Raw genomic sequence first — 22295 nt, forward strand, 5'->3', positions numbered from 1 at the left:
AAAGGACATTCTTGGGGGGGGAGGGGAGAGAGGGAGGAGGGAGGGAGGTGTCAGTGATGGGTCATAATAATCATATACATTGTATATTGGCAAAATAAAAATTTAATGAAACAAAAAAAAAAGTCTTCCTAAAGAAAACACAAAGCTCAGATACTTTTATTGGTGGGTTCAAAAACAGATAACCTTATTCAAATGTTTTCAGGAAATGGAAAAAAGGAATGTACCTTGAACTATTTTCAAAGGTGTAGGACCTAAGACATCAGATAACCTCGATGCCAAAACCAGACAAAGTTAATATACAAAGGAAAATTATAATGATTATAGGGGTAAAAATTCAAGACAAAATAATAACAATCTGAAGCAAACACTATATTAAAAAAAAAAAAAAAGATTGCACATCATGGATAAATTAAATTTACTCCAGGAAGGTAAGGTTGATTCAACATTTTTTAAAAAGTCTATTAACATAAATCAGCACATTAACAGGTTAAAGATAAAAATCTATATAGATGCAGAAAAGTATAACATTCAACATTCATGATAATTGCTTCATTCATGATAATTACTTTTAGTTGACTTTGAATAGAAGAACACTTTGATCAACAAAAAAGGAAATGGCAAGTCTGGCAAACTATACACACATAGTACAGTATGGCCGGAAGAAAAAACTGACTCCCAAAAAGTCATGTATCAATTGCCCAAGATCATGTTTAATAGTAGAACAAATACTTGACAGCATCTTAACTCAACTTTTTCCACAATACCATGTGGTGCCAGAAAATAGAGCTTTTCACAAAACCAAGAGTATTCAAGATTTACCATTATTCATATCACATTTATTTGAGTCTCAAATATTGCCTCTTTCCAAAATTCTCATAAACATTGAGTAAAACTTCTTCATTGAAGTTTTTCCATTTGTTAAATCTTATTCTCAGCTGCTGCTTCCAGCTTGTCTAGTTGCTAAGGGAAAGGAAGAACATATACCTAAACTTGAAACATTGTGCACACCATACCAAGTTTTCATACTTCGCACCACCGTATATTAAACAATACCAAGAAAGGGGCTGATTTTAAATAGCTTGTAGATCCTCCTGCTTAATAAATGGACTCTTTTTTTACTCAGATTAAAGTCATCTTTATTTATTCAGAAAGAACCTTGTTCTCAATCAGCTTCTGAGTCAAGAATTGCCAGTAGAGACATCTCTGTCTTCTAAAAATGGCCAAACACCTCAGCAACATGCTGCAGGTATTCCTGAACAAGCCAGCTCTTATTCAAATGTGAAATTTTCGTTCCCCAATAAATAATTTCCTATTGAGTCTTGATAATATGTTCAACATTAACAAATATTATGAAGCTTCTACTGTGTGCCAGACTCTATGCTAGGTGGTAGCTAAACTGGCAACTCACTGCCACGGTATACAAATTAAAACATAACTAATTACCTCGGTACAGAATTCTTGAATTAGAAGAGAGGCAACACTCTCTAATTCTCATTAGCTTGAAAAGCGAAACTTTAAGTCCATTAGTAGAATTACTTAAGAAGATTTTGTGCTCATTCTATTTAACTTAAATTATTAGTGACTGAGTTTAATTTTAGAGATCTTCCATTTTATGACAAAATATGGAATAGATTAGTCAACCCCATTTGGATTCCATTTCAATTAGTTTTACTACTTGTGTATATTTTCTCATTTAAGAAAATCTTTTATCTTTGTATCTTGTGCTTTATGTCCACATTAGGAAGATTTTAAATGCTTAAAATTGTTATTTCATTTTTACAACATACTATCTTAAATATAATGTATAAAAAAAGCAAGTTTAATAGGATAGCTTGGTTTGCCTTTTATATGTATTACTAATCATTTGAAGTGCAAGTTTCATAATACATCAACTTTAAAATTCAACCTAAAATATTAACATCAGGTCCAGAATATGCCTATATTAGTACATAATATGCCTCAAAAATTAAGGCCTTTTTATTTGATTGAACCGATTAAAAACGTTTGCAAAATCAATAGCCCTCCCACCTACAATTCCCATAAAAATCTGGATTGATGACTGCAGTCAATTTCTAGAGACTGTTCTCAATGAGTCATCAGGGTTCTAAACACCAAGCACTCTGATCAGTTTCCCTGAAATCTACAGCTGTTTTCTCATTTTAGTGAGGCTATTTCCTAAGGATCTAGACAAAACATATTCCTCCCCTGCTTTATTTCCCTAATTGTTATACTTCTATAGTAACGTGAAAGCTAAATTATATTACAGAAGTTCAAATTCCTTCAGAATCTTTGTTAATAACTGTCTTCACATACTTTCCCTGCAATATAGTGCAGAAAGGCAATAAGGTGGTATCTAGGTGAAGCTCATAGATTCTGGTGCCAGGCTATCATTCAGTTTTGAATCCCAACTCTTAACACTTACCAGCTATGTAACCTGAAGTTATTTAAACTCTCTGTACCTTGGACTCCTTATGGGTAGAACAAGGTTGTCAAAGTATCTACCTAACAGGTTATCATGAGAGAAGAAACGAGTAGATACGTGTCAAGGGCATAGAATAGCACTGGGCACGTAGGAAGTGCTAAAAAGTAAAAATATTATTCTAAGGCGGCCATTTTACCAGGCTAGACTGCAAGGATAACCCCCAATCTTGGAATGAGTCAACTTTCCTGCTGAGAAAACAAATCAATATAAGTCCTATGACCTAAGGCCCTTTGTTTGGCATGACCGAGCACTTTTCTTTGCACAGTCCTCTTTGGATCCCAGCAGCAAGGCTGGTTCCGATAGTACACTTTCGTGACTTTCTTGCTATAGGGTCTCCTTCTCAGACCTTGCACCAACTCCACCCACCAGTTAGAAGGAGAAAATGGCTGTTCCTTGAGGAAAAATGAGCCCTCAGTGGGGAGCTACCCATTTCTTCTCCAATCCCCATTTCTTTAACTTGCAGGTTAAAGAGATCCTTCAGAATTTCTTCCTACTGAGGCAAGCCAGGTCAGCCTAGTACCTTCTCCATGTGGTTCAAAACATATTGTCAAGAGTCCGTAGTATGAGACATGATCTTTCTCTAGTTTTGCTTGAGCCATCTTCCCTCAAGTTTTGTTAAGTTTGTTCATTATAGATATATTTCAAGCAGAGGAATTCAGTGAACATGTAATCACTATAGTGATCATATGACATTTTTTGTGTCAAATATCTAGGTTCTTTTTCCCTTTTGAGAACTATAACATCCCCACTTTTATTTCAGTTATTGATAACTGTCTTCACTTTTAGTCCAGTTATTGAGGTTAACCTGCCTCCATATCTGGATTTCGGGGGGGTCTTATACAATCCAATGCATGTATTTTACCCCCTTGATAACCAGTGATTGGTTCAGGGACTGGTATGAGCTTGTAATTTCTGGATCAACCACATGGGGCCTCAACAATAAACAGCTCAAAATAAATAGCTCAAAAACGAATCCTGCTGATATAATTTGAGCTCCAAATCAAGCTAGGCACACAAAAACCAAAGCTGTGTTTCGATAAAGTTTTATCTATCTATGTAAATGTAGGTGTATCAAATAATAAAGCCAAATGTGAAGGTCTGCATAGGAAAACTGGACAGTTTGCTCACCTTGCTCCCCCTGTTAAAATATTCTCTTTAGCCAAGTCCATGCTGAAATAGAATAAGCCTATAGCCAGTAGCACACATTCCCATCATTAGGGCAGTTCATAAAAAACTGCCAACTCTAGGTTGGGCCCAATTTTTAACTTTTTAGTATTAAGAGTCCACGACCTTCTAAAGCTTAGAGGCCACTGAGACACAGTGCAGTTCTACAGATTTCTGTTCCCAGGGCTGCCGTAAACTACCTATGCCTGACATTTAAAAAAACAAAAAATTAAAAAACATATAGTATAGTAATCATATTTCACTTTTAAAAGAACACACTTTACTTCATAGTTTTTTTTCCCCTAAAATGCCCCTTATCTGCAAGGGATATGCTTGTTCTTAGACCCCCAGGTAAATGCCTGAAACCGTGGATAGAACCAAACCCTATATGTACTATATTTTTTCCTATAAATACCTGTGATGAAGTTTAATTTATAAACGAGGTAGAGTAAGAGATTAGCAATAACTAAAAATAAAATAGCACACTTATAACACTATCCTGTAATAAATGTTAGGTGAATGTGGCCTCCCTCTCTCTCAAAATCCTATTGTACTGTACTCGTCCACTTAATATTTTGGGGCCACAGCTAACTAAAACCTCAGAAAGTGAAATAACAATAAGGAGGGAACTATTGTAATTAAAAAAAATACACCACACAGAAATATTTTTAAAATACCAAAGAATTATAGGCAGACAACAGAAAATGAGAATTCTTTTTAAAAGATATACATGATAGAAAAGAAAAAAACCACCTTTATATACTATTTATACATTAATTATAAACCATAGCAGTAAAAGCTTTCCGAACATTGGCAAGAAAAGCTGAAAAATTGTTGGTCTTCCTTACATTCTCTTGAAATTCTGCTAGGCACTCAAGATGAGGAGTACTATCTGACACTGGAAGAAAAAAAAAACAAAGAAAATTTCAATGAGATTTCTTCATGAGAGAGAAGTATTTCTAATTTAGATGCTCTCATCTGATTTGAATGTCAATTCCATTTTATTGAAATGTTTTCAGCGTAAAATTATACACTTGATTTTCATATGCTCACTATTTTGGGGGCCTTTCCTTTGTTTAATCTCTAAATATTCAAATCTTAAGTACTACTACTATCTTGTTTTAAACTTAAACAGACGGTAATCAAGGGACTGAAGAGCTTAGTGATGAAGAATGCCATTTCCCATCATCTTACACCTATATATTTCATTTTAAGTATTTTTACTGTTTTAACAGTTTGTTTTAACTGTTAAATCCTTTTTCTCTGCAAAACTTTGGGCTCACTGACTTCTAGTTTCTGGCCATTGGATAAAAAATAAACTTTCACTGCCAGTGCTTAATAACATACAATTATGGAAAGAAATATATAAAGTTTTACAAGAAAAATGAAAGACATCAGAAAATGTGTGCTATTCCGAGAGTGTTCTTCAAAAAGTTCGTGAAAAATGTGTGTAATGAAAAAACTATGCATGTATTTCAAAAATTTTTTGCACCAAAATAAGCTCGTACCAACTTGTTATAACATGTCTGAACAGGATCTAGTTTAAGACAGTAAGAAGGATAAGACATCGGTTTGAAAAGAGCCCCTGTCAGAGCAACATGAATTCTGCTATAATTGAAACAAGAACAAACATCCAATTGATGGTGAAGCTTAGTGAAAGAATGGTGAAAATTGATACTTTACAAAAAATTTATGTGGACAATGCACCAAAGAAATCAGCAGTTTACAAATGGATAACTCATTTTAAGAAGGGACAAGACAATGTTGAACATGAAGCCTGTAGCAGCAGACGGTCATCCACAGCAATTTGCAAGGAAAAAATTAATCTTGCTCATGCCCTAACTGAAGAAGACCAACCATTAACAGCAGAAACAATAGCCAGCACCAGAGACATCTAAATTGGTTCAGCTTACGCAATTCTGACCAAAAATCTACAGCTGAACACACTTCCTGCTTGATGGGTGCCAAAACTGTTACACCCAGCAGAGCTTTCAACGGAAATTTTAAACAAGTGGGATCAAGATCCTCAAGCATTTATCTGAAGAACTGTTAACAGGAAATGACTCATGGCTTTTCCAGTACAATCCTGAAGACAAAGCACAATCAAAGCAATAGCTACTAAGAGGTGGAAGTGGTCCAGTCAAAGCAAAAGCAGACCAGTCAAGAGCAAAGGTCATGGCAACAGTTTTTTGAAGATGTTCAAGGCATTCTGCTTGTTGACTTTCTGGAGGGCTCAAGAATGATAACATCTGCTTATTATGAGAGTGTCTGGAGAAAGTTAGCCAGAGCTTTAGCAGAAAAATGCCTGGAAAAGCTTTGCCAGAGTCCTTCATCACAACAATGCTCCTGCTCATTCCTCTCATCAAACAAGGGTAATTTTGCAACAGTTTCAATGGGACATCACTAGGGATCCACCTTATAGTCTTGAGTTGACTCCTTTTGACTTCTTTTTGTTTCCTCTTTAAAAAGTCTTTAAAGGGCATCCATTTTCATTTAGTTAAGAATGTAAAAAGTTTTGCATTGACATGGTTAAATTCCCAGGACCCTCAGTTCTTTGAGGATGAACTAAATGGCTGGTATCATTGTTTACAAAAGCATATTGAATTTGATGGAGCTTATGCTGAGAAATAAAATTTATATTTTTTACTTTTATCTTTTAATTCCATTCTTCCACAAACTTTTTGAAATTCCCTCGTATTTATAGGGCTTGTTACTCAAATAAGACTCAAAATCACAAAAAACAGTATTACCCTTGTATGTATTATACCAACTGGTACACTGGGAGCAAGTCTCCAGTGAAAGTGGTCAATGGAAAAAAATGATCTTGCTTTCTCTACCATCAATCTTGTCCTTTGTCCAAGGGGAAGAAATTAGACCTTATCAGATTTCCAGCTCATTGGTAGAGATTGCTTAGGAAACAAGGTACATGATCACAGCAGAGAAAGAACAGCAAAGAGCACTTGGTTTAAAATTTATCTTGCAGACTCTTTTAATACACTCTCAAATACTACGAGACTATGTGGTAATAGAGGATATTCAATATAGAGAAAATTGGGAAGCAAGGTAAGAGGTTTTTTTGAGTTTGCTTTTTAAAATCTAGCACTCCCTAGATTGGAGTATATTTACCTAAACAGAAAAAAACCAAATATTTGTATATGAATTAGATTCCCAAAACATAAATTCCCTAAGAATAGGAATTGAGTCACCAGGGCACGTTAGAGCACCAACTCAGCAGTTCACCTGAGCATCTGTCAACTATAAATGATTTAAGGTGATAGCATAAGCATAATGAGCTAAGAAACCTTTTTATGAATTCCAATAAATTGAGGATTACTTGTAGAGGGGCATTAGAAGAATAAAAAAGAGATAAATATATTTCTACTTTCTTCTTGTTCACACTATTATCGATCATGTACATTTCTCATAATCAAAGTCTTTTTGGCTTGCTGCAGAATCAGTAACTAACCTACATTTTGAATGCGTGGGATTTTCAGGACGGGACAGGTTTTATAAAATTTATTTATTTATTTATTATTTTTTCCTGCAGACAAACAGGGAGCCAAAAAATATGGAATGCTTCCTGAATTTGCTTGTCATCCTTGCACAGGGGCCATGCTAATCCACTCTGTATTATTCCAATTTTAGTATATGTGCTGCAGAGGGGAGCACTATAAAATTTATTTTGGGGAAAATAAATTATCCCATCCTGATGATTTTACATTTGATTTTAAAATCACTTACTTCGATAAATGATAATATTAACATTTAGGCAGCCATATTTTTTATAGCTATAGCTTTGGTTTAGGTTCTCTAAAAGGCAATTCATAGTTGCACATGAAATGCAGTGATCTCTGGTCTTTTAAACTTTTCGCTCACTGTGGCACTGTACCGTCCTGAGGAGATGTTACTTATTAAGGCTCCTAGATAATATTTATAAATCAAAGCTATTTTAGAAAACAATATCGCAAGAAAGAAGACTGGAAAAGGAATATCTTGTGAGAATATTACTTTTCTTCATATTACTTTATATTCTGATTGAAATAACAATTGGGGATGCCAATGTTAAACAGCAGTAGAGACAGTAGTACATACCTTCATAGTCCCTTGCTTCATTTAAATGCAGGGAAAACATATATGGGCTTTCGAAATGCTTAGGATCAATATTGGTGAATATAAACTGCAATTTTTCACCTGAAAAGAGATTAAATCATTTAGTATAAGAATATTTTAGTGTGTCAACACATTCAATGGATGTTCTCTTATCCGTCTTTGATTAATATCTGCAATGTTAAGTGTATATACTCACTTAACCAACATCTCCAAATGTAGATGTTACTAATTAGTTTTTAAATATATTGTAGTTTAAATATGACATGAAAAACAAAGGCAATAAAAAATAGATAAATTGGACTTCAATAAAATTAAAAATTTTTGTCCTTCAAAAGACACTATCAAGAAAAGGAAAACACAACCCACAGAATAAGAGAAAATATTTGAAAATAATTTATCTGATAAGGATTAAATACATAGAGTATACTTAAAAACTCTTGCAACTGAACAACAACAAAAAAACAACCTACCCAATTTGATAATGGACAAAGGATTTAAACAAACATTTTCTCCAAAGAATATATACAAATGGCCAGTAAACACATAAAAAGATATTCAATATCATTAGTCATTAGGGGAATACAAACCAAAATTACAATGAAATACCATTTCCCACCCAGTAGGATGTCTATTAAAAAAATAATAATAAAGGAAACAGAAACTAACCAACTAAGTGTTGGTGAGGATATGGAGAAATTGGAACCCTTGTACATTGCTGGTGGGAATGTAAAATGGTGCAATTGCTGTGGAAAATAGTTTGGCAGTTCCTCAAAATGTTTAAATATAGAATTACAATATGACTCAGCAACCATTCTTAGGTATATACCCAAAAGAACTGAAAACAGAGATTCAAACAGATAACAGTATCCCAAAGTTCATAGCAGCATAGCAATATTCACAGTAGCCAAAAGGTAAATACAACCCGGTGTCCACCAAAAGATGAGTGGATAAACAAAACATAATAATATACAACGGAATATTGTTCAGCCATAAAAAGGAATGAAGTTCTGATACATGCTACAACATAATATTAAGTGAAATAAGCTACACCCAAAAGGACAAACATTGTATGATTCCACTCATATCAAATATCTAGAATAGACAAATTCACAAATAGAAAGTAGATTAGAAGTTACCAGGGAATGGGGTAGGAAAAAATGGGGTTACTACTTAATAGGTACAGAGTTTCTGTCTGAGGTGATGAAAAATTTTAGAAGTAGATAATGGTTGGTGATGGTTGCACAACACTGTGAATATAGTTAATGTGACTGAATTGTACATTTTAAAATTGTCAGGGCCGGCCTGGTGGCGCACTGCTACAGTGCGCCGCTTGGGAGTGTGGCGGCGCTCCCGCCGAGGGTTCGGATCCCACATACAGACCGGCCGCTCACTGGCTGAGCGAGGTGTGGGCGCAACACCAAGGGTTGTGATACCGTTGCCGGTCCCGGTCTGGTACGGGCGCGACACTGAGGGTTGCGATCCGTTGCCGGTCACGAAAAAAGACAAAAAAAGGAAAAAAAAAAAAAAAAATTGTTAAAGGGCCAACCCCGTGGCTCACTCGGGAGAGTGCGGTGCTGGGAGTGCAGCGGCACTCCCGCAGTGGGTTCGGATCCTATATAGAGATGGCCAGTGCGCTCACTGGCTGAGCATGGTGCGGGCAACACCAAGCCAAGGGTTGCCATCCCCTTACCGGTCACAAAAAAGACAAAAAAAAAAAAAAGAAAAAGTTAAAATGGCAAATTTTAAGTTATATATATTTTACCACAATTTTTAAAAAGTATTGTTAAATAAATTTAATGTGACATTTTTCTGTAGTTACCTGTACTTCAAGCCTATTTTTCAAAAGACCTCCAAATGCTCACAAAGGAGTAAAGGCCTGGTGGAAATCCAAAATGGTAGCCACAAACTATATATTCATATGCATTTTAGGTTTTTTTTTTCTACAGCATAAAAATTAGAAAATTTTATTAAAAATTATTTCAATTATAAAAAGAAATCTTCAGGAACTTTGAAAAAATCTGTTTTGCATTCTACTTTAGAATGAAGTAAGTCAGAATACCAGATTTTTAACTGTTAATAATAATGGGGAGAGGTGCATGCCAAGGAAAAAAGATTTCAGAAGATATTCAGTTAGGAAAAATGAAGGGTTATAACTTGGGTTTTCTCTTCTTTAAAATGTTATTTCCTTACTAAGACAGTTATGACAAAGTTCTATTTTACATCTAAAAATAGTTTTAAGGCCTTAAAACTGACTGTTAAAAACAGAACTAAACAAAAAAGGACCCCAGGATGACAGTGAACATATACTTAAGACTTCGATGAATCAAAAGTTCAGAGTTGGTGCTTATATTCTCTTATAATCAAAAGGTTAATTTTTTTTATTAAAAACTCATTCCAATTAATAGGAAAAACCCCAAAACCAGTAGATATATGAAATAAAGGACTCAACAGGCAAAGAAAGAAATATAATTAGTAAACAAATGGAAAAAATGGTCACCTTTTCATTAATAACCAAAGAAATGCATTTAGAAAAAAAAATTTTCCATTCATGCCTAGTCAACTTCTTAAAAATACTTTAAAACATACAATCCTGGCAAGAATATAATGAAATGGGTTTTCTCATACATAGTAGATAAAAGGGTTAACGTAGCAGGCCTGAGCCTGCTGTCCTCAGAACCTTAGAAAGGCTTGCTTGCTGGTTTGCCCCTGGGCTGGTGTGTCTTGGGTCCCTAAGGCCACCTTGCGTTTGGTGATTCGCTGGGAGGACTCATAGGACTCGCTTGGCATACAGTCATACTCAGGGCTAGGATCTAATACAGCAAAAGGTTACAGCATAACCTGCAAAGGAAAAAGATGCACAGGGCACAGCCCAAGGAAAACAGCACCAGATTCCAGAGTCTTTAATGAGTTTCCTGGGGGATAACACCTCACGTGTGTCGTCACAACTTGACACTGAAGGAATTAAGCACTCCACTAGGTTAGGACTCGTGAAAGTTTGTCCCTCATTTCCTCTAGACTTTGCCCCATGTGCCGTTTTTAATTTGCTGATCCTGTTTAGTATCCTTTCACTAAATAAATCTTAGCCACGAATATGAGTATAGGCTGAGTCCTGTAAGTCCTCCTAGTGAGTCAGCAAACCTGAAAGTGATCTTGGGGAGCCTGACACAATAGACACTGCTGTAAATTAGTACATTAGCACATATAATTGCCATAAAAATATCCATGTGTTTCTTCTCTGGGAAACAATTCCATGAAAATATACAAAAAATGGGAAGTTTATGTTCACAACCATGCCAAAAATATACTTACAAAAATACTAGATAATAAATAACTAACACATCACTAATTATGTTAGGGTGATAAAAAGAAATTTTAATTTTTTCCTATTTTCTAAAAAGTTAATACCCAATATGGTCATTATTTTATTTGAAAATATTTTTTAAATTCTCCTCTACTCAAGAAAAGATAATACTCTTCCAATCTCCTATGTTTTACTTAAATTAATACACATACCATAAATTTTTCGAATTTCTAGTCCAAGTCGATCTTTATATAAGTCTGCAGATTTCTGTAGCCTTTTCAACCGCTCTTCATTAGCTTTGTTAGCACTGGAAATACCTAATTAAAAAACAAACACACATAGTAACAAATATTTTAAATGCCACTCTATTAATGCTCATTAAATTAATTTTTAAAACTTAAAAACAAATATAAAAATGATGCCAGGCATATGAATCTGCTTACATTTGTTCAGTTTTTATCTCTACTATTAGCAAAAAGAGCCTCTGTTCATTCAAGATGGAAGGAAAAATTGCTTGAGAAAACATGTATACATAGTGGAGAGGAATAAGTTTCCTTCTATCTTATTATGTAAGTAGCATGAATAAATAGGCCAGACATTTGCATGGCTAGCATAACAATAAAAGACTTCTTTTACACTATTTTGCTCTTCCTTGATGGCCAAGGGTACACTAATTGTTCATGGAGAAAATACTCTATTCTTTTAATCATAACTATTTTTCATGAGAAGTCAGCCTTATTTCATGCTAGTTTAGATTTTTTTTTTAAGTTTGCATAATAGTCCCTAAATAATACCTAGCAGATGAGAAAAATAATTCCACAATTTAGACTTGGATAAGAATCTACAAGAAAAAGCACTACCAAAGCAAACTTTGCTATTTTGAAGAGCTATGAAGAATTGATTACTTAGTTTGTGGGCAAACAAGGCTCCCTTCTAAAAGAAGCATTCATTTAAATATGAAAGTTTTCTAGACTAAGAGACTATGCAGCACTATGACAGTGCTTAATATCACCTGGCAGAGAATGTATGGTCAAGAAATATTTGTTGCATAAATCACAAACTATGGCATCTCTAAGGCAAATCTTATACAGTAACATGGTCTCCTTCTCCACTTAATTAAACACTCATATCAATTTCATTATTACTCCGGTTATATTAGAAACCAAAGGATTCTAAGTAATTACGTTAGGGTGATAAAAACAATTTTAAGTAAAACAAAAGACTTTTAAGTAGAACAAAAGAAAATAAAACCCACTTAGCTAACTTTACCAATACGTTGCAGAGATGAGTGGCTGGCTATGCCCTGAGGTATTATCCATTTTTAGCAACAAGCGGCAGCAGGCAATATGTACACAATAATTGTGAACCATCACCACTTTGAAATTTAGATTATTTTAAATATGATTACAACTAGAAACTTACTTTCCTTCTTCCTAGAATATTCTTCCTTAAGATTCTGGATATTTACAGCCAGTACTTCCAATTCCTGCTTTTTGCCTTTCACTTCATCAATCAGCCTTAACAAATTATCTTTTTTTTCTTGAATGAGCTTATTGTGCCTGGAGATCTCTGTAAGAAGCACAAGATATTAGCTAGAATACATAAGCTTTGCTCTCTGACATGTATCTAAAACCAAAATTTATAGACTTTCATAAGATGAATGAAGAATGTTTTGATTTATAAGCTTTTCCTAACAATTCAAAAATTTTATAAGACCAAAAAAGAAAAAAATCCTAATGTATTTTCTTGTCTTTGAAGACAAAAATGAGACAGAAATGCTTTCTAAAATGAGAATACCAAATTAAATGAAGAAATAGAACATCAGAATAATGACCCTTACAACTCCTCCCTCCAAATAAGTACATAGATTAAACCCACCACCAAAGACAACCAAACTCTAGAAGACGGCTTTACACAGTGCTTTAAGGAAACAGCTAATTCTAACACTATATAAATTATTCCGGAACACACCAAAAAGATGGAAAGAAGGAAAGAAAGGTAGGCAGGCAGGCAAATCTTACAAAGTTAGCATAATTCAGAAACAAAAACCCAATAAAGATAACACTACCATCCCTCCATCCACAACCATATAAACTAATATCACTTAAAAACATAGGTATAAAAATGCTTAATAAAATATTAACTTACATTAAAAATAATACACCAAGAGCAAATATGGTTTATTCTAAGGATATATAATGAAGGTGTAATATTAGAAAAATCTATCAGATGAATAGGAATTGAAGAGACATTTTATGTAAATTTAGCAAATACTCCTGATACTACTGATTCTGAAGTAGAGGGACATTTCTTTAATATGACAGAAACAAAACAAAATTGTTTCAAATCTCCTAACATACTTAAAGAGAAACACTGAGAGGCATTTCCAAAAGGAATAAAAAAAGGATGCTTTAAATAACCTTAAAATAATTGCTATCATCGTTATTTAATATTTTCCCTAGAAGTTTCTGGCCAACTCAAGATACATAACCAGTAAAATCACTGGAAAGGAATGACAATTTTCATCATATGTAAAAAAACAGATACCTATCTAGAATACTCAGAAAAATCTGGAAATCTACAAGAATTTGCAGTACTAAGTAAACAAAATCAATAGCTTTCGTAAATGTCATCAATTAATAATACATACATGAGAATAGTTGAGGTAGTTTTTGCTATTCCATGCTATTTTTAAGTACTGAAATACTGCTTTTTATGGCCCTCTGATACTGGCCAGCACCTCATTCCCCTTCTGGCTTCGGTCCCTTCCCCCTCCCGCCTTCCCCAGGTCCCCATCACTATCCCTACGAGCCCTCTTAACCCTCTTCCAACACTCAGCTGCTGCAACTACCCACACCCTATACACAACCAAAACAAAAGTAAGAACAAAACCCATTCATGAACCTGGCCAGACCTCTCTGCTGGGAAAGTGAACAACACCGGCCGGCCCACTTCTTCCTGTGTTGGCTGGAAAACAGATATAACTGCTGTTACTCGGGGCCTGCTGCCCAGACACAGTGGTCCTAAACTGTGTTTTAGGGCAGGAAGCCACTAAAAGCCCAAGAACTCTAGGGCAGAGGGTACTGAGGTCAAAGAAGCAAAGCCAGTAGAGTCCAAAGGGTACTTTAAAATGTGCTTATGAATTTTTTAATTAAATTAAATATTTAGTTTTACTAATACTTAAATGAAATTAAGACACTTTAAAGTAAAATGCCATTGATAATACTGGTAGTCTGGCATTATTGTCATTTAATTCCATAATTGTAATTACAAGTAAATCTGTGTTACAAGGATAAATGATGTTAGGAAATGTTTTCTTAGAGTTAAACAAGTTAGTCTACCACAGAACCTCTGAGGACCTTAAATAAACACTGATGGATTTTGGAAGTGGCCGGTGCCATTGTGCACACAATAAGCACCAGCACAAAATAGCCACCGGCCTCGTCTTCCACTCCAGCACCAAGCCCCCCTCCTTCCCTTTACGAGAAGTCTCCTGACTTAGAAACAAGTTTCCGGCTTCTGCATCAGGGCGGTTCTCCACCCAGTTACATCAACCTAATGGTCCCTCCCCCATACATTTTGCAGCCCAAAGCTAATATAAACTCTCACAAACCCATTGTTGGGGCTGTCCACCATTTTCAGGGCAGCCCTGGGCCCTGTGCCACTCTGAGCACAGCCTAGCAGATTTCTTTCTTTAATAAAGCTTGAACAGTACCCGGCATCTCGGCTCACTTTCTTTCAAACACCACAACTAAAGGGAAATATGCTTGATCTATTTTCCCAAATTGAACTGAGCATGGAGCATGGAATTCTTTGCTTGAGGAACATCTCTCCAAACGAGTATTCCCCGGCAACAGGGAAATCTCATTTACAGTGGTAACAAAACATTTGGGAAGAACCTAGATCAAGAAATATGTAGGCTCTGTATAAAAGAAACTCCAAAACTTGCCTGAGACACATATTTGACCTGGATATATGGAGAGACACTTTATGCTTCTAAATATTATAAAGATGCCAATATTTCCCCAATTCACTTCCATATGTACTTACAGCGCCAGTGAAATTGGAGGGGAAAAGAAAGATCTAACAAAAATAATTATTAAATTTATCAGACAAATACACTGATGAGAATAGTTAGGAAAATATGAAAGGAAAAATAACAAGGAAAGGGACATGCCCTATCAGATTTAACATCTTTGACTGTGACAAGATAATATAACAGTGGGATACTGACATATAGCTCAGTGAAACAAAAAAGAAATCACCAAACAAACATTAGCATATTTAAGAAGAGAACATGATAAGTAAAATATTATATAATCAATGTTCAAGAGGTAGATTATTCCCTAAATAGTGCTGAAATCCAAAACAAATTCCACATTAAACATTTAAATATAAATGAAATCTTACGAATCCTAAAAGCAGTATCCGTGAATATAAAATTAACCATACGCATGGATATAGATCATATGTATGATCTTTTTACTCAAAGGCAAAAAGAAATCAAAGAGGCATATATTGGCTACATGAAAATTAACATGCAAGTGAAAAAATTCATGCTTGACTTAAATGAGTCCAAAATTCTACTGTACGGTAGGTACTTTACTAAGTACCTTATATTTGTATAAATTTAAGTTTCTCAATAATACTATCATGCAGGTCTTACTCTCTTCTTTAAAAAAGGAAAAAGACTCAGCAATTCAGTAACTTGCCCAAAGCTGTATTTGCTAGGATGCAATAAATAAGACCTGCATTCAAACTCAGATCTTGACTTCAAAGGCAATGCTTTTGTTCATTAAACTATCCTCCTCCAACAATGGGTTACTATTTTAATCTAAAGAGGAAGACACAAATACAAATTCCTAAGAAAAAAAAAGGGATAAACAGATGAGACAGAATACAGATGGTTGATAAATATTAAAGATAACTTACCCTGAGTAATTACAGAAATGTAAGTAAAGCAATAACCTACCAATTTTCATTTATTACACTAAAGTTTACAAAAATAATAGCTAATGTTGAGAGGAATGCAAAACACTAGGGTCCTTCTGGAAAATATTTTTGACATTGTAAAACAAAAGAGCGTTTAGCTCAGTTGGTTAAAGTGCAGTGTTATAACATCAAGGTCAAGGGTTCAGATCCCTATACTGGCCAGCTGCCAAAAACAAAATTTAATTAAAAAAAAAAAAAAGTTTGAAGGATATTTATCTTCTTTGATCTAGCAATATCATTTTTACAAAGTTACCCTAGAAAACAGGATATGTGCAATGTTTCATTTACTTTTCTGTATTTTCCAAGAATTTGAACATGATTGTATATTATGTCAAGTATAATTTAAAAATAAATATCTTATCAGAATTACGAGAAAGAAAAATGCTACTTTAAAAGAAATTAATTAGAATTATATTGCAAAAAGAAATTCAGATTTAAAGTCAAAAGGTCTCAGCTCCAATCCAGCTTATCAGTTGTTACCCAAGGATCTTGCCGAATTACAACTTCTGAGACTCTCATTTGCAAAATGGAAATAATAAAGGTTACCCCATCCATTTACCTCACAGGGTTAGAGTAGCTAATAACAGTGTAAACACGTTTAAGCTATTAAGTGATTCATATATACTACACATCAAGTGTTTTTATGACAAACCTTGTGAAAGAACTGTGCGGATTTGTGCCAATACAAAATGTAGACGCCCTTAGTGTTACATGACTATTATTGTCACGTGTGCACAATAGGCTGTCTCTTTTATTCCCAGGGCCAATATTTAACTTTCTCCACTGCTCACCACAGAAACCCTCCCTTGAGCTTTCCCTTCAATGTAGAAAGGTCAGTTTGGTACATTGGAAAAAACACTAATATGTTGGCTGCAATCCTAGATCTTGTATTGACGTGAGGCAAGTTTCTTAACCTCAGTAAGCTTCAATTTCCCCACTGTATAACAGGGATGATTGCTGTCTGCACAGATTGCAGTATCTAAGATAATTTAGAGCCTAGCCCATAGTAGATGGTTCTCACTTTCAACAGATGATTTTCTTCCTTGTGAAAATTAGATGAAACAAATGCTCCAGGTGGGCCAGAATTTCCCGCTATTCTGTTCTCTGCAGTACCTCCCTGGAAGGGTATCTGGCACAGAGTCGAAGCTCAACAAATATTTGTGGGTGAATGAATTCCATAAACCTTCCCTACTCCCAAAATATTATTTATAACAGTGGCTTCTCTTTTGCCAGAGTAACAGTGATTCCTTCTGTAATCCAAGGCTAATCCAGATTCCTTTCCCTCTCTTCATCTAATTATCACTTCCTTTTATCACATCTTCAAAATCTACTTCCCCTCTGACTTCTTATATGCAGCAAATAAAGGATGCACACCTTAAAAGTGAACAGAAAAGTTCAGCCATGTCACCCTGTCTCAATGTAACTACTATCTCTTCCATTTAAGCTTCTTGAAAGCATTCCACACTATTTCTTCATTTCCTAACTACAAAGGGACTTGTGCCCACAACACTCCCCTAAAACTGGCTCTCACTTAAGGTCTTCCAAATTAAATAACTTCTTTCCAAATTATTAAATTTGGAAAGAAATGATTTTATATATTATTAAATCTAATAATGTCTTACAAATTATTAAATTCAGAAAGACTTTCAGTCTTATTGGACCTATCTGTGACTTCCCAGTGTTGACAACACCCTTTCTTGGTTCTCTTCTTTTCCAGTTTTTGTGAACTCTCTTACTTCCTCTGCTCTCCAGTTGCTAATTTTGTCTTTCCTGGTCCTTTCCATTTACCTCCCACTCAAATTATGGAGAGGCAATGGAATACTGTGAATGTGAGGCCTCTAAGTCAATCAGACTGTTTGGGGCAAATCACAATCTCTCTGAACTTGTGGTCTCATCACTAAAATGGGAATAATAATTATAATACCTACCTTGGAGAACTGTCATGAGGATTCAAGGAGACAGTGTATGCAAAGAGGGTAGCACAGTACCTGGCACATAGCAATGATTCAATGAATATTAGTTATTATCCTAAGCAATCTTCTCTCATTCTACACATTCTTCCACAGCTTCAACCCCTCAAATACACTAAAGACTCCCAAATCTCTATATTCAGCAAAGATGACTTTCCTGGCTAGCCTCCAGACTGATATATCCATTTCATAGTGGACATCTCCACCTGCAAGGCCCTCAACATATTCACTCAACATTTGAAACTAAACCCATCTACATTTTCCGCCCACCCCTAAAAACATGCTCCTCCTCTTCTAACCCCTCGCTTGGTAAATGCATCACCTTGATCTGTAGTCCACGTCAGAAGAAAGGAATCATCCTAGGCCACATAATGCCCTTACCTTCAGGCCGGCACTCATGAGTCCACCTCCTCGGACCCATGACTAGTCCTCATTATTTACCTGCACCAATACGCTTTTCCCTTTAACTGGTCTCTTTATGGCCTACCATCTCACTTCCCTCCTGTCAATGGTGCATGACACTGCCAGAGTGCTTTTTCTGTAATACAGTCCAATATCATTTTCTATGTTAAAATCCTATAGCAACTCCTTATCTCCTGAAGAACAAAATCTATATACATAATGTCCTCCTCCTCTACCATCTGGCCAACCAGTTCTCCTTCCAGCCACTTCTCTGCTACTTACCATCTACACTGTACGTTAGCTATCCCAGACCTCAACAAGCTTGTGTTTCTGCCACATTCCATCTACTGTTCTCTCTTCCTAGAATGTAACGCTGAATCTGATGAACTTCCCCAACTCTCCTCTATGTGATCTTCTCCAGGGTAGTGTGATAGAATCAACTGTGTAGGTCAAATTATGTTTCTGTTCATTACCAGCTGTCTTACCTTGAGCAAGTTACTGAACCTCCTCTCTGTGCCTGTCTCTTCATCTATAAGGTAAGATCAAAAACAGTATCTATACCTCTTGGGGTTGTTGTGAGGATTCAATGAATCAATATATGCAAAGAGTTTACAATAGGGCCAGGCACATGGTATATGCTGTGGACTGAATGTCCCCCCAAACTCAATGAAGCCTAAATTGTGTCCCCCAACGTTCCAAGTATTGGAAACTTGGACCCCACTGTAATTGAATGTGGGAAATCCTATTATGGATGGTAATTGAAAGATGGGGTCTTGAAGAGGTGATTAGATTGTAGGACTATGCCTTAGCAAATGGATTAATAATGGTCAGAGGCATGGTTCTGAGGGCTTTAAAAGGAGAGCACATGAGAGTCTCGCTCTCTGTGTTCAGCCATTTTCTGCAAGACCCCTGCAAAGCTGTAAAGCCACTACCAAAGACGACCCTCACCAGATATATTCCCTGGACTTTGGACTTCCCAGCCTCTGAAACTGTAAGCAATAAATTTCGTTTTCTTACAAACCACCCAATTGTGTTTATTTTGTTATAAGCAGCAAAAACAGACTAATACAGTATATAATGTAAGGAAAAATCAAGCCCTCCAAATCCTATGGTCACATAGCACCTATGCCATTATTATAGCAACTATTACAATATATCTTCATTGTGGTTTCCCTGTCTATATTTGCCACTAAATTGTGAGATTATACCCTATGCATTGTTGTCTTCTCCATGCTGGGCAATAGCAGTTAAATGTTCACTGAATTAATTAAACTTAGGTAAATTATATTTCTGTTCAAATACAAACTGATTTTTTAAAAGAAAAATATTGATGAAGTTTTTAGACTATTTAGAACACATCTTCATACTACAGATAATCTAAGAGCATGCTTTCAGACTCACTAGTAAAATTGACAAACATTTTACTCTAAAATTGTTTCAAACTTAATATTCTAATCCCTAAGGATTCTACAAATCACGAGTGTATAAAGAAACCAAACCTATTCTCTCTTTTTCACACATGCACACAAAAGAGGTCTTCCTTTTTGCTTTTGGTTACAGAAGGTGCGAGAGAAGCAGTGAAAGGACATGGAAGTTTCGGGGCAACTTAGAAAGTAAACATGGGGGCCGACCCTGTGGCTCATTCAGGAGAGTGCCATGCTGGGAGCGCCGAGTCCGCAGGTTCGGATCCTATAGGCTGGCTGGTGCGCTCACTGGCTGAGCGCGGCGTGGGCGACACCAAGCCAAGGGTTATGATCCACTTAAAGAAAAAAGAAAGTAAACATGGGTAAAGGTCTAGCATAATAACCTACCAGGGGTTACAAAGTCAAATGCCTTTGAGGGCCATACCATGAGTAAAGAGGGCAAGACAAGGCAAATGGGGACTTCAAATGGGGACTGTGGCAAATGAAAGAACACATGTTCGTGTAAGGACATTCCAATTTAGTAGTGTTTAAAACATGGTGCCTCTTTACTGAGTACCTCTCGTAGAATTTGACCTGTGGCCACAAGTTTGTGGCCTGTGCAGAAGAGTTCAGTAAGATACTGATCCACTCTGGACAATCTGGAGCGTGGTAGAAATGGAAGGCAAAAACAGAAGTAAAAACATGGAGAGAAAGACTGTCAGAATACTAACACTACCCCTTACCCCAAAGAGCTGAGAATCTTTTCAATCCCCGGGCTGTGATTTCCAATATGAAAACAAACACGTTTTTAAAAAAATACTGGCCTTTATACATCAGCATAAATTAATCTAACAAGCATAATGCTGAGTGAAAAAGGGACAGAACCCATACAAAATGATGTCATTTATATAACACTGAAAAACACAATAGTAAACCACATATTTATCAGTTAGTTCTGGAAGACTAAAAAAACTTGTGATTTACAGTTTTTCACATACGATTTTTGTATTCCAGAAACATCTCAACCATTCGCTCCTCCTCCTTTAATTTCACGGACATCTTTTCTGAAAGAGAAATTGGAATTGAAGTTTCAATTTGGCTGAAATAACACTAAAAAATAAACAAGAACAGCAAAAACAGCATGTTACAAGTTAACTTTAGATACCTGCAAATACTTTAATGGATTCCTTGTTGGTACCTCTTAGCCCCATCATCTGACAGGAGGTGTCAGTGCTTGTGAATTTATTCCAAAATTCATTTATCCTTTTATCGACTAGTGCCAGTTCATCTTCTACCATTATGTGAGACAATGCTGCAAATAGAACACACATTGTATTTCTTAAGAATTATTGAAATCAAATCAGCCACATATTCCAATCAGGTATTTTGGCAGTCTGGCTTTTGCTAGAAAACGGCTAACAACTTATCTTTAACTCTACATATTCCAGGGTAGATCAAGCCACCTGGGCTTAACTGTGGTTAAGGTACAGCAAGAATCCAGGACACATTTAACTCGTTAGTAGGTAAGTGTAATTGCACAGGATACTCACATGGTTTACGACCCTGGGAAAACGACCCTGATTCTGTTTTTTCACAAGTAAAACTGGTGACTTCTAAGGCCCTGTCCAACTCTGACCTTTTCTGATTCTAGACTGGATAGCCAGGTGGTCGACCCCCCTTCCACAGGATAAGACCCCACACATCCACCTATCTCTCCCTCCCACCCCAGATCAGGAAAGGTAGCAGCAGAAACTGGGTTCAGTCCAAGACGTGTACAAGTAACCACGATTCTCGGCCTCAGGATCCTCCTCTATAAAAGGAAGTCCTAGAAGATTCAGGCCCCAACAGTTCTCTGTGACGCTAAAACCTTCCCAGGAAGGCCACAGACATCGTTTTCAGTGAAACAGGATCCGCGGCCTCGCCGCTGTCCACCGCGTCAGGCCCCAAGGCCCGAACAGCAACAAGACTCGCATTTCAAAAACACCGCCCCAAATACCCACACTCCGCCCCCAAACCCACTTTCCACTATCGCGACAGGCGAGTTGAGATGCCCAGCTCGGCCCCCACCTCCCTCACCTTCACGGGCTGGCCTGAGCCCCGCCGCTTTCCCCAAACCAGGCCGGCGCCGCCTTGGGCCAACAGCCGGTGTCCGACCCCGCTCCCGGAGCCGCGCCAACTTTCAGATTTCAAACCCAGAGCACCTCCCGCCACCCGCCTTAGGGCGCCCACTCGCCTTCTGATTGGTTGATGGCACAGGCTTTCTATGAAGGGATTGGTTGATTTCACTCTCCGGGATTCTCGCAGATATAATGAGGGAAAGGGCATTCTGGGATTCGTAGTTTTTTCTGAGCGACAGCTGTGCTTTGGACTTAATAGCTCGCAGGGACAAGCCATTCATCGGTTTCAAATACCGCCTTCTGCAACAAATATAAATAATGAATTTTAATCGTTCTTTTGGAACATATACCCTG

At 36.4% G+C, this 22295-nt stretch overlaps 1 protein-coding gene across 1 annotated transcript; it reads right to left on the minus strand.

Annotated features, from left to right (window-relative positions):
* Positions 1-4342: 4342 nt before the first annotated feature.
* Positions 4343-22025, minus strand: SPC25 (SPC25, NDC80 kinetochore complex component). Its single transcript, XM_008589873.1, has 7 exons — positions 21901-22025; positions 20990-21136; positions 20823-20888; positions 12480-12626; positions 11270-11374; positions 7739-7837; positions 4343-4544 (listed from the first exon to the last, which is right to left on the minus strand). The coding sequence occupies exons 2-7, from the start codon at positions 21120-21122 to the stop codon at positions 4420-4422; spliced, it is 675 nt and encodes a 224-aa protein (XP_008588095.1). The 5' UTR covers positions 21123-21136; positions 21901-22025; the 3' UTR covers positions 4343-4419.
* Between the last annotated feature and the right edge of the window lie 270 nt (positions 22026-22295).

Source organism: Galeopterus variegatus, unplaced genomic scaffold (genome assembly GCF_000696425.1).
Source record: "Galeopterus variegatus unplaced genomic scaffold, G_variegatus-3.0.2 Scaffold12, whole genome shotgun sequence".
Lineage (NCBI taxonomy): Eukaryota > Metazoa > Chordata > Mammalia > Dermoptera > Cynocephalidae > Galeopterus > Galeopterus variegatus.